General features: G+C 44.8%; 1 protein-coding gene across 3 annotated transcripts in view; it reads left to right on the top strand.

Annotated features, from left to right (window-relative positions):
* PDE4C (phosphodiesterase 4C) overlaps positions 1-13,484 on the top strand; it is a 652,343-nt gene that overhangs the window by 488,408 nt on the left and 150,451 nt on the right. For all 3 annotated transcript variants that reach the window (XM_063916145.1, XM_063916163.1, XM_063916154.1), the window contains exons 3-4: positions 7,169-7,205; positions 12,729-12,802. In XM_063916145.1, coding sequence (XP_063772215.1) covers positions 7,169-7,205; positions 12,729-12,802 — 111 coding nt within the window. The remainder of the gene's footprint in view (positions 1-7,168; positions 7,206-12,728; positions 12,803-13,484) is intronic.

Below are 13,484 nucleotides of genomic sequence, written 5' to 3'. Positions count from 1 at the left end.
CAAGAGCCTGGGGAGTCATACCCCTCCTTGGACGATACCTGGTCAACTCCACGGGCAGAGATCTTATTTGAGGGGTTGCAACTGAGAACCAGAGGGAGTAGTGGTCTGACCAGATGACTGGGTTTATTTTTAGGTCAGTGACCTCTAATCCAATCTGAAAGACGAGGTCGAGAGTGTGACCACTTTTATGTGTGGCAGAGGGAATGACCTGTGTGAAGCCCAGACCATTCATTGTGCACAGGAGGTCTTGGCCAAGGCGTGAGAGCTCATCATCCACCCATGCATTGAAATCCCCGAGGATGAGCCATCTTTGATGTTCCAGAACCAGGCCAGCAACAGTGTCTGCAATTTCTTGTAGAAATATCTTTCCATCTCCAGGTGGCCGGTAAATAAGAAGTACTCTGAAATCTAATCCTGTCGAACTCCGGGCAGCAATGCACTCAAATGAGCGAGTAGTTTCAATAGGGTGGACCCTAAGTTTAAGTTCTTTTTTGAAGCAGATAGCCACCCCGCCACCCCTGCGGTCCAGTCTTGGGTTGTGGATGACAGAGTAGTTTGTTGGTACTGCAGCCTCCAATATAGGTGCTGCATTTTCATCTAGCCAGGTCTCTGTAATACAGGCTAGATCTGCAGATTCAATAAGGTCAGCAATTGTTGCAGTCTTGTTTCTTATAGATCTGGCATTACAAAGGACTGACCTGATTGGGCATACCAGAGGGTCTTCAGTTTTCTTTATGTTAAGTGCAGGAGCTCTGGGTATGGGGGTCACAAAGTGAGAGTAGACAGTTCTGTCCTTCCAAACACAGGGCCGTCTTTTGGGTATCACTTCTATTTGATTGTTCTTTGAGTATGGGGGTGAGCAGGTGGTCAAAGGACTTAGATGGTTACCGGGGGAAATACATTTCCGGCCTGCTCGCTTCCCACGAATGCGCCTGTGTTTTCTTTTTAAAATGCCAAGGGATTGGAGAATAGAAGCCTGTGATGGTGTGATAGGAACTGCAGAGCGTGGTGGGCGGAGTGAAAGAATGAAGCTGGAGCAATACGTATACATTTGGTCATCAATGACAGATTACTATAAATTTGAACTGCATATGATGATGAGAGAGGGAGAGAAAGCAGTGTTTGTTTTTTGTTTTTCCTTTTTGTGTTTTGTTTTCCCCCAATTCGGTATGTGATCCAAAATTATAATGGGATTATGAACAAAGTTATTGCTATAACCTATTGTGTATATTTGAAGCAAGTAATAAATAAAATAACTGCTGATTTAGTCAATTATCCTAGGATAGGCAGCCTTTTGGAAAGGTGTTAGAAGCCAAATCCTACTGTGTAGGTGTGAAAAGTCTCAGTGTGAGAGGCCTTTGCAGTAGATTTTTTTTTTTTTTGTGGGGGTAGTGACAATGTGTCCTGGAAATGGATCCTGATTTTAAACAGTGAGCCTTCAGCAATTCAGAGCCTGAATATACTGATATTAGTAGATTAATGCAATAAGTCAGTTATTTGTTGCTCAGAGAACAGAGGTGGATGATGTCTAAGTGAGGGGCTGGATGTAGCCAAAGTTAGGTTGTAATCCACAGTACCTTATCTGGGTAATGTCCAATGCAGAGTACAGCAGCTGCTAAACTGAAGGATTTCTCAGTGGAGATATGCAGAGGATTCAGTCCAGGAGTCAATCCAGTGTGTATCTCTGTGCAGGAATGCAATCCGTTGGTTTTGATGAAATGTCCGCGTAGAGTAGTACAAGTTCAAGATAAGTCCTTGGATATTTATGATGATTCATAGGTCAGTTGTGGTGAATTTAAGCTGTTTTATGGAGATGATCAGGAGCATACAAAAGGTGAGGCAGCCATCTTGGGCGCCAGTACAGTCATTATATATACTGAGACCTGCAATTGCCTCAGCATAAATAGGGCTGCTGCAGCGTGGTCTGATACCCTGTCAGATAATATTAATACTCTAAGACAGGGATAATATTTTGCTAACATAGAGCATATTAAAGACGTCGTCTTATATATAAAGGATGCACAGAGGGATATTTGCCGGCTGGCATCCAGAATTAATGCAATGTCCATTCTGCCAGGAGGGTATTAGAAACCCGGCAGTGGACAGGTGATGCTGCCTGTAAAAGGCACATGGAGATTCTGCCTTATAAGGGTGAGGAATTGTTTGGGGATGGTCTCTGGGACCTCGTATCCACAGCAACAGCTGGGAAGAAAATTTTTTACCTCAGGTTTCCTCACAGCCTAAGAAAGCACCGTATTTTCAGGTACAGTCCTTTCGGCTTCAGAAAAGCAAGCGGGTCAAAGGCGCTTCCTTTCTGCACAGAGACAAGGGAAGAAGGAAAAAGTTGCACCAGCAGCCAGTTCCCAGGATCAAAAATCTTCCCCCGCTTCCTCTGAGTCCACCGCATGACGCTGGGGCTCCACAGGTGGAGACAGGTGCGGTGGGGGGCGCGTCTCGGGAACTTCAGGGACCAGTGGGCTTGCCCACAGGTGGATCCCTAGGTTCTGCAAATAGTATCACAGGGATACAGGCTGGAGTTCGAGGCGACTCCCCCTCGCCGTTACCTCACATCAGCCTTGCCTGCTGCCCTCGGAGAAAGGTAGTACTGGCGGCAATTCACAAGCTGTACTTCCAGCAGGTGAAATCAAGGTGCCCCTCCTTCAACAAGGCCGGGGTTACTATTCCAAAATGTTGTGGTACCGAAACCAGACGGTTCGGTGAGACCCATTCTAAAATTGAAAGCCTTGAACACTTATATACGAAGGTTCAAGTTCAAAATGGAATCGCTCAGGGCGATTATTGCAAGCCTGGAGAATTTCATGGTATCACTGGACATCAAGGATGCTTACCTGCATGTCCCTATTTACCCTCTTCACCAGGAGTACCTCAAAATTGTGGTACAGGATTGTCATTACCAATTCCAGACGTTGCCGTTGGTCTGTCCCCAGCACCGAGGTATTTACCAAGGTAATGGCCGAAATAATTATCCCGTACTTGGACGATCTCCTTATAAAGGCGAGGTCCAGGGAGCAGTTGTTCGTCGGAGTAGCACTATCTCGGGAAGTGCTACAACAGCACGGCTGGATTCTGAATATTCCAAAGTCGCAGTTGGTTCCTACGACACGTCTACTGTTCCTGGGTATGGTTCTGGACGCAGAACAGGATAAAAAGGGTTTCTCCCGGAGGAGAAGTCCAAGGAGTTGTTGTCTCTAGACAGAGACCTCCTAATACGTATACAGGTGTCGGTGCATCAATGCACGCGAGCCCTGGGAAAGATGGTAGCTTCTTACGAAGAAATTCCATTCGCCAGGTCCCATGCAAGGATTTTCCAGTGGGATCTGTTGGACAAGTGGTCCGGGTCGCATCTTCAGATGCATCGGCGGATAACCCTGTCTCCAAGGGCCAGGGTGTCGCTGTTGTGGTGGCTGCAGAGTGCTCATCTTCTAGGGGGCCGCAGATTCGGCATACAGGACTGGGTCCTGGTGACCACGGATGCCAGCCTTCGAGGCTGGGGGGCAGTCACACAGGGAAGAAACTTCCAAGACTATGGAAAAGTCAGGATACTTCCCTACACATAAATATTCTGGAACTAAGGGCCATTTACAATGCCCTAAGTCAGGCTAGACCCCTGCTTCAACACCGGCCGGTGCTGATCCAGTCAGACAAAATCACGGCGGTCGCTCATGTAAACCGACAGGGCGGCACAAGAAGCAGGATGGCGATGGCAGAAGCCACAAGGATTCTCCGATGGGCGGAAAATCATGTGTTAGCACTGTCAGCAGTGTTCATTCCCGGAGTGGACAACTGAGAAGCAGACTTTCTCAGAAGACACGACCTCCACCCGGGAGAGTGGGGACTTCATCCAGAAGTCTTCCAAATGATTGTACACCGTTGGGAAAGGCCACAGGTGGACATGATGGCGTCCCGCCTCAACTAAAAGTTACAAAGATATTGCGCCAGGTCAAGGACCCTCAGGCGATAGCTGTGGACTCTCTGGTAAAACCGTGGGCGTACCAGTCGGTGTATGTGTTCCCTTCTCTGCCTCTCTTACCCAGGGTAATAAGAATAATAAGAAGGAGAGGAGTAAGAACTATACTCATTGTTCCGGGTTGGCCAAGAAGAGCTTGGTAACCAGAACTCCAAGAAATGATCTCAGAGGACCCATGGCCTCTGCCGCTCAGACAGGACCTGCTGCAGCAGGGGGCCTGTCTGTTCCAAGACGTACCGCGGCTGCGTTGACGGCATGGCGGTTGAACGCCGGATCCTGAAGGAAAAGGGAATTCCGGAGGAAGTTATCCCTACGCTATTTAAAGCTAGGAAAGAAGTGAACGCAAACCATTATCACCGCATATGGCGGAAATATGTTGCGTACTGTGATGCCAGGAAGGCCCTAAAGGAGAAATTTCAGCTAGGTCGATTTCTGCACTTCCTACAGTCAGAGGTGACTATGGGCATAAAATTGGGTTCCATTAAGGTCCAGATTTCGGCTCTATCGATTTTCTTCCAAAATTGAACTGGCTTCACTGCCTGAAGTTCAGACTTTTGTTAAGGGAGTGCTGCATAGTCAGCCCCCGTTTGTGCCTCCAGTGGCACCGTGGGATCTCAACGTGGTGTTGGATTTCCTGAAGTCGCATTGGGTTGAGCCACTTAAATCCGTGGAGCTATAATACCTCACGTGGAAAGTGGTCATTCTGTGGGCCTTGGCGTCGGCCAGGCGTGTATCAGAATTGGCGGCTTTGTCATACAAAAGCCCTTATCTGTGTTTTATATGGATAAGGCGGAATTGAGGACTCGTTCCCAATTCCTTCCTAAGGTGGTATCAGTTTTTCATGTGAACCAACCTATTGTGGTGCCTGCGGCTACTTGGGACTTGGAGGATTCCAAGTTACTGGACGTAGTCAGGGCCCTGAAAAGTATATGTTACCAGGACAGCTGGAGTCAGGAAAACTGACTCGCTATTTCTCCTGTATGCACCCAACAAGCTGGGTGCTCCTGCTTCTAAGCAGACGATTGCTCGCTGGATCTGTAGCACGATTCAACTTGCACATTCTGCGGCTGGACTGCCGCACCCTAAATCTGTAAAAGCCCATTCCACGAGGAAAGTGGGCTCTTCTTGGGCGGCTGCCCGAGGGGTCTCGGCTTTACAAATTTGCCGAGCTGTTACTTGGTCGGGTTAAAACATTTTTGTAAGAGTCTACAAGTTTGATACCCTGGCTGAGGAGGACCTAGAGTTTGCTCATTCGGTGCTGCAGAGTCATCCGCACTCTCCCGCCCGTTTGGGAGCTTTGGTATAATCCCCATGGTCCTTACGGAGTCCCAGCATCCACTTAGGACGTCAGAGAAAATAAGATTTTACTCACCGGTAAATCTATTTCTCGTAGTCCGTAGTGGATGCTGGGCGCCCATCCCAAGTGCGGATTGTCTGCAATACTTGTTTATAGTTATTGCCTAACTAAAGGGTTATTGTTGAGCCATCTGTTGAGAGGCTCAGTTATATTTCATACTGTTAACTGGGTATAGTATCACGAGTTATACGGTGTGATTGGTGTGGCTGGTATGAGTCTTACCCGGGATTCAAAATCCTTCCTTATTGTGTCAGCTCTTCCGGGCACAGTATCCTAACTGAGGTCTGGAGGAGGGTCTTAGTGGGAGGAGCCAGTGCACACCAGGTAGTCCTAAAGCTTTCTTTAGTTGTGCCCAGTCTCCTGCGGAGCCGCTAATCCCCATGGTCCTTACGGAGTCCCAGCATCCACTACGGACTACGAGAAATAGATTTACCGGTGAGTAAAATCTTATTTTTAGTGATAACTGAATGGCTTCACATGGCTTTTGCAGAAATGGAGTCATAGTCTTGCATTCTACTTCCAACTCCCATTTTGTCTTACATAAATTCCCTTCTTTTTAATAAGAATTGATAATGCTTTGGGATTTTTTTTCACCTCACTCACTTTTGACTAGTAAAAGAACTGGTCATTAAATGACTAGCATAAGGGATGCACAGGGGTGTGATATGGGAAGTGGTTAGCATACCGCTACTCAGGATTCCGGCTGTCAGAATACCGACGCTGGGATCCTGATTTGCGGTAAAATGCTGGCGCATGGATACCGGCGGCACAGGCTTATCTCCCTCTGTCGGTGTCCATGACACCCTTGAAGGGAGAATATAACCTGTACAGAGCGCAGCATGGCGAGCGCAGTGAGCCCGCAAGGGGCTTACTCGTGCTCGCCCTGCTGCCAGCATACTGGTGGCTGGCATGCCACTGTCGGCATACTGATGGCCGGCATCCCAGTCACCGGTCATTCGTATGTATTTTGTGTGAAATACTGTAGGGGCATATCTCCCAAAGGTATGTGGTCAGCATACCGATAGACAGGATCCTGGCTGTCACAATTCCGACGCCGGGATCCCACCAGGGACACCATACTGCTGTCAAAATACCGGCAAGGTAGGTGATTTCCCCTCTATGGGTGTCCACGACACCCAATAAAACCTAAGCTCGCCACCGAGCCAGCAAGGGGCTTCTTTGCGCTTGCCCCCCCTGTCGACTCTCTAATGACCGTGATCCCATCGTTGGTATAATGACCGCCGGGATCCCCTCCCAAATTGTAATTATCTCAGGATATCCTGTGTGTAATACCTCCTAACTCCCCCCCCCACACACCCTCCACCGCGGGACACTGCGGCCTGCGAGAGGAACAGCGGGACAGACCCCCAAAAAACGGGAGGTATGCATCAAAGGTTTAGAAGCCCTAGGCCCTAGGATGCCCACCCAGATCCATGGAAAAGTCCAGTGAAATCAGGGCATATTGGAGATATGTAGTCCTGTGTCTTATTAACACATCTATTAGACAGAGCAGTTTTGACTTCCTTTTATATCAGTTACAACGCAAACCAGTACAATCTGCACAAGCCCTGCTTCCTGGACAAGCACATTAATGCAGGACTGGCATGTCTGTCTAACAGTCAGCTGGGTCATACCTATCATCACTGGCATATGCCGATCTATAGTTAGAATCTTACATTTACATTTATGCACAAATTTGAAATAGTATTGAAGCTCAACACACAGAAATATAACATATTTTCCCACATTTCATAATTTGCAATACATCGGAGACTGTAAAGAAATGGTGTGTAATTGCCGATATCTGTTGTTTTTTTCATCAGGCATGGAGAAGACATGATAGTAACTCCTTTTGCACAGGTCAGTAAATTATTTCCTATCTACGCATACATTTTATTGTACCTTGATACTCGTATATTGACTTTACACTAGAATGACTCAATAAAACTACAAAATGTGTTGAAAAGTGACATAGTAGATCATAAGCACAAAATATCAGATGTGCAGTATAAAATCAGCTCGTAGGATTCAGCGGCTGGGATTCCAGAGAGACTGCCCTTGCTGTATATTTGATAAGGTGCACTCTAGGCTGCGCTATACTGTTGATGTTGGGAGCAACTATATGGCCCAATTCTCTAGGAAGGACTTGGCAAACCGGAGCATTCCGGGTATCCTAGATTGTAATAATGTAAAACATTGTACGGGAGATGGGATTGCCAGAGTCTTGCCTTTATTTTCAGTGGAATTTCCACATAATGCAGTAGGGGATGCAGTTAATTTGCCGGCAGTCTGGATCCTGGCGGTCAGGATACCGACGCCGGAATCTCGACTGCTGACAATACTGACAGACAGAATCCCGGCTCACAGGGGCTAGTCCCACTTGTGGGTGTTCACGACACCCATAGAGTGGGAATAGAACCTGTGGCATTGCGCAGCGAGCCACCGAGCCCACAGCGTGGCAAGCGCAGTGAGCTCACAAGGGGGCTCTTTGCGCTCACCCCACTGTTGGCATCCTGACGGCTGGGATGCTGTTGTCGGTATACTGGCGGCTGGCATCTCGACCAGAGGTAAATCATACTGAACCCCACAGTAGAACTACCAGGCCTCTCAGTTGCCCTCCTTTTTGGATTCCGTTGTTTTACCTTCCTTACCCTGGGATTTGGTAGAGATTTTAGATGCTTCCATCACTTGTCTATCTCTGTTGTTCCTAATAATTTGGGGCTGAGTGTACAAGGTATGCCGTTAGAGGTTTATAAAAATAATATTGTCAATTCTTTAATTAGAACTTTTTTAATTTTGCTAACCTACTGGAGGCTAGAAGTTTCAACTTCAATGTCATAGCCAATTCTCATTATGTTACAGAAACCAGTTTTGGAGCTGCTTCACCCAGAGAAATACTATCCCTTTATACATAGATGTCAAGATACTGCAAGGATTTTAGCAATTAAACTCAATGGGGTTATTGGCCATATTGTCCGGCCAGATCAAATGTGCTTTGTGGGAATTTAGTAATCTCTAGGTTTAGACGTTCTCATATTTACGCATCTGTAGATGTCCCTCCATGACGAGTTAATGAGGTGTTGAGTATGCCACCAAGACCTTTGGCTGGGTGGACTTGGTATATTTATGGGCGGAATGAAACTACTATAGATATGCTCTCCCTCTGTGCTGATGAATGCTACTATTAGATGGTTGACTTGATAATATTCTTTGTATTGTAAACACATTTGGGCAGTATTCTGGTTTCAGGATTAACTGGAATAAATATATTACTTTCCTGCTTAACAGGCAGGTCCTGGATGGGGAGGTCTTGACGTATTCTCTTCAATGGTCCACAAAATTGTAATCCCTTAAAATATGGGTTACCATGGCTATGTGGCACTTAATATAAATATGGTGGTAGACTATTTCAAAATTAAGCTTAATACTTGGAAAAAGCAACATTTACTGGGAATGGGGGAGAGGGGAGTGTCTACCTAATCAAACTGTGTAGTCACAAATTGCCTGTCTGCTTCAACATGCCCCAATCAATATCCCGAGACGGGTGTTCCATTGGTCCTCTGCTGGTCTGGGCACAAATTAAGACTTCAACTCTTTGTCTTTTCAAGGCTGCTGGGGGTCTTGTGCTCACTTTTTGTAAGCTGTAGTCTTTTGCTTCCCAGCTGTCCTATTTCAAGCAGTGTTTGGGAAATTCTCCTGATGGAGCACTACTTGGCTTGTGTTCTCCTTTAGGACTCCTCTTATACTCAAGCAGGCATCGTTGATTTTAGAAAAATGTTCACAAGCTATTTGGTAGGGCACACATCCACCCAGATGCCCACCTTTGTTTCATTAAGAAGCACCCTATCACCTCAAGGAAACAGTGTCCTGTGCAAGTCTATAATATAGCCATTTGGTCAGATCTTTGTTGCTGGATGTCTAAAAACTTTAAATCTGACTTTTCTTTTTTAGATATTTGCAATTAAGATATGGCCTGGGGTCCCAGTTTGAGGACCACCCACCCATGATCTGTGTTGCCCCACTTAGGAGCTCCCTTCAGAAATTGTGTTCTAAAACTGATTTCAGCCATATATGCTTTTCTTTGCCCACAGCTCTTGTTAGACAACCTTGCGGTGTCTGAGGCATAGATGGGAGGATGATGAGGAGTGGGATTAAATACTGGGTAGGACTAAATATGCTACCCTGTGTTTAATATTTCAACAGACACAGCTCTGTGGGCTGCATAGGATAAATCTCACTCCACTTCATTTGTTTCAAATGGGCAGATGCACTTCTGCGGAGTGACCTCGTTTTTTTCACACATGATTTTGGCAAATAATCTGAATTTGTCCTCAAGACTTCTGTTTAGGAATTATTCCATAGAACTTTAGTCCAAAAACATACTTGTTTGTGTCGAGAGTCTCTCAGTCTAAGTATGTCTTCAACCTGACATCTTTGGTTAAGGTAGTAATAGCCAGACTTTGGATGACAGACACAGAACTTTTCTCCAATAGAACTCAAGGTACATTACATTTGTATAAAATACAGAAGCAGTAAATATAACACAGATGTTTACATTGTGGAAAATACAGAAACAATTAGCATAATACAAAGGTTATTAAGACATTTCCAGTCATCAATTCCAAGGATAGTTCATCCTCCCATGAAGGTACTAGATGAGGCAGCCATAGGCAATGCCTATGATGTGGGTTACACTGGGCAGAATAGGCAATGATGTTCACCATAGGTGCCCAACCCTATACAGTCCGATTGGTGCTCGAGTACAGACCTTGTTTGGATTCACACAGCTGTCCAGATGCACCTTTCTCTTGATATATCTGGGCAGTGTTATACTGTGGTTGAAGTTGGGTTTATGTTGTTTTCTTTGTTTCTTTATAACATTTTTATAAAAATATACTTTAATAACAGAGACAGTGCGGTGGTGCAACACATGACTGTTTATGCCTATGCTGCATGCTTTTCCATGTAAAATATTGACACCGGCCAGGTAGGGCTGTATACACACAGTTTCCCCCTTCATGATGAGAGCAGCTTGACGCTAGACACATCTCACAACTTTCGCTGCAATCTTGAAAACTTCTAACAGCCCAAGATTCTAAAATATTTGGACCTTCATGCCAAAATGAAGACAGTAGTGCAATGTTGGGCCCCCATTGGAAACCTGGAAACCTCAGCAACATGTGAATACGCATAGGGCTTAATTCAATTAGGAGGAGCGAGTTTGCATCATAAATACGCACATATGAGAAATGCAAAATCGCTGCGAGGCTGCGTGACTTTTCTACAAAAAGTGACCTGGGAGAGGTGCACGAAGAAGGGGAAACCATCCTGCACCTCAAAAAAAAAAAAAAAAAAAAAGTCAGCTGAGATAGCAGGACCATATAGAAGGTTGTTAGTGGCCATAATGAAAGTACTGGAGGATCTTAAAAAGTGTCTTTGCACTTTTTTTTTAATGGTGGAAAAATGATAGCCAGCAAGTGTTTTTCAGCAAATTAAAGTCTTTCCAGCATTTTGAGGTACAGTAAAATGTCTAGAAATTTATATTTCAGTGTTCTAATAGCATTTTGTATATAGGCCCTCATTCCGAGTCGTTCGCTCGGTAATTTTCTTCGCATCGCAGCGTTTTTCTGCTTAGTACGCATGCGCAATGTTCGCACTGCGACTGCGCCAAGTAATTTTGCTATGAAGATAGTTTTTTTACTCACGGCTTTTTCTTCGCTCCGGCGATCGTAATGTGATTGACAGGAAATGGGTGTTACTGGGCGGAAACATGGCGTTTTATGGGCGTGTGGATAAAAACGCTACCGTTTCCGGAAAAAACGCGGGAGTGGCTGGAGAAACGGAGGAGTGTCTGGGCGAACGCTGGGTGTGTTTATGACGTCAAACCAGGAACGACAAGCAGTGAACTGATCGCAGATGCCGAGTAAGTCTGAAGCTACTCTGAAACTGCTAAGTAGTTTGTAATCGCAATATTGCGAATACATCGTTCGCAATTTTAAGAAGCTAAGATTCACTCCCAGTAGGCGGCGGCTTAGCGTGTGTAACTCTGCTAAAATCGCCTTGCGAGCGAACAACTCGGAATGAGGGCCTTAGTTGTAAACAACTTGTAATAAACAGTTTTAGCTCCCATCTTCAAGTTCTAAAACCCACATGTCCTACACCTATAACCCTTTATTGAGCTTTTAAGAGAAATTCACCTGAAAAGTCTGTATTGACCCAACTATGCTATTTAAAGCTGTCCACGAGATTTATTATTCATTGCTCTGGGTGGGTGGGGGGAAGAGGTGCACAAAAAGCCCCCCACACATTTCCTCCGGAAAAAAACAATGCAAGTTTGGAATTGAACTGCAATATGCTGTGAGAATGGCTTACAGGACTCAAGTCACCCCTAAGATTCCATCTGCCCAACAGATCCAAAATTATGGAAATCTGGGAGTTGAAGGTTACCTGGCAGGTGATCTTGCCCTGGTTGTCAGTGGCTGTATGAAAGAAGGCCGCCTGAGTAGAAGAGAGAAAATTATCCTCAGACCGTCACAGACAGCATCCTCACTCCTGTCAAGGGAGCGCCATCATTGATAATACATTGCCGACAGAAAAATGGCAGCCTGTACTGTCAGTGCGGCCACGCCAGATTAGGTATATCACTGTAACCCTGGGACCTGCACCCAAAGCTGATTTTTTTTAAATGTATTTTAGTTTTGATTTTAGCTATCATTATTATTATTATTATTATTATTATAGTTTGTTTATGTAGCACCAATCGTATTATAAAAGTATATGGAACAGTAAAGCAAAAAAACAAAATAGTATTTTTGGCTGCCTGCAAAGTACCCTTGTGGTGATGGGGGAGGTATGCGATAAACATAAGCTGCAATACTGAGTAGATGTGTTAGAAACAGCCTTAACACACTGTAAGCTTAGGTGTAAATGTATGCTGTTCTCACAGCTGAAGGCAGCAGAAAAGTTAGTAATTAGCATGACTGGGAATATATGAATGAAAAAAAATGATGTGCTAAGTGGAGACACCTTGCTGCATAGGTAGGAAATGGGAACTAAAGAGGATGGCTGCGACATGTATAATTGTTTGCCGCTGTCACAACACCATTTCCCTAATGGAAAATGTGAATTATTTCCCATGCTGAAGTGCTGCAGCTGGGAAGTTTATGCGCTCCAGTGTTCTGTAGAGGGCACCAGGGTTGAGTCGAACAGAATGGACTTTAGGGGAAGGACCACCACACTAGCCAGTGCTATTATACTTGAGAAGCTTTGTTATCAGCAAGAAAATGAGCAACTGGTCTTTTAGTTCAAACATTGCTTGAGTCCAATTGAATAGTTATTAATGGCTTTGAAAGTTTGAGTATTAAGTTGTGTCTCTGCTTGTAGGTGCTGGCCAGCCTGCGAACTGTGCGGAACAACTTTGCAATGTTAACTCATCTCCAGGATAGAGTATCTAACAAGTGAGTCTTTTTCTATTGTTACCAATAATCAAGTGCTATGATTGTGACACATTGTTGTTGTTTTTTTGCAGTAACACATATGAAAGGTTAACAGTTATTGCTTAACTTTATAATAGAAAATATATTACCATCACAAATACAACTAATGTAATTGCATGCAGGCCTAGTTTATGTGTGCAGAGCTAACATAAATCCTCGGAAGTTTTATTTGGAGAAGTGATGTAATCAGTACATATCATTGTTTATTATTTATCACTTTAACCTGTATGAATACGCTCATTATGGGCCTCAGACATATGGGAGTTTTAGGCCCATCCAAGGGCGTTCCAGCATTATACTGAATTCCTACACCTACACTAAAATGATGTCAATAAATGGAATATTCTGTAATTACCGCACCTCACATGTAGACTCCTGTGTTTCCATGCATTACATTATTTTGTAATAAGTTTGTTTTGTGTGTAGGTCTGTACATCACTATTATTCTCTGTTTTCATAACTGCATCCAACAAGCAGTGGGCTGTGCACTCTCAGTCAAGCATACGAATGATTTACCAGTATGGTAAACAAACAACTTGCACATTATGGACGATGAACTATGAAACATGCTGCTTTCATGTTCTGCCATCTGTCTCATGCCAATCTTTTGTACAAAGATTGGCTCTTTCCTCACACAAAGGCA

The sequence above is a fragment of the Pseudophryne corroboree genome, chromosome 1 (assembly GCF_028390025.1).
Source record: "Pseudophryne corroboree isolate aPseCor3 chromosome 1, aPseCor3.hap2, whole genome shotgun sequence".
In the NCBI taxonomy this organism is placed as follows: Eukaryota; Metazoa; Chordata; class Amphibia; order Anura; family Myobatrachidae; genus Pseudophryne; species Pseudophryne corroboree.
Note: the sequence above shows the minus strand (reverse complement) of the source record. Positions and strands in the feature narration are given on the sequence as shown.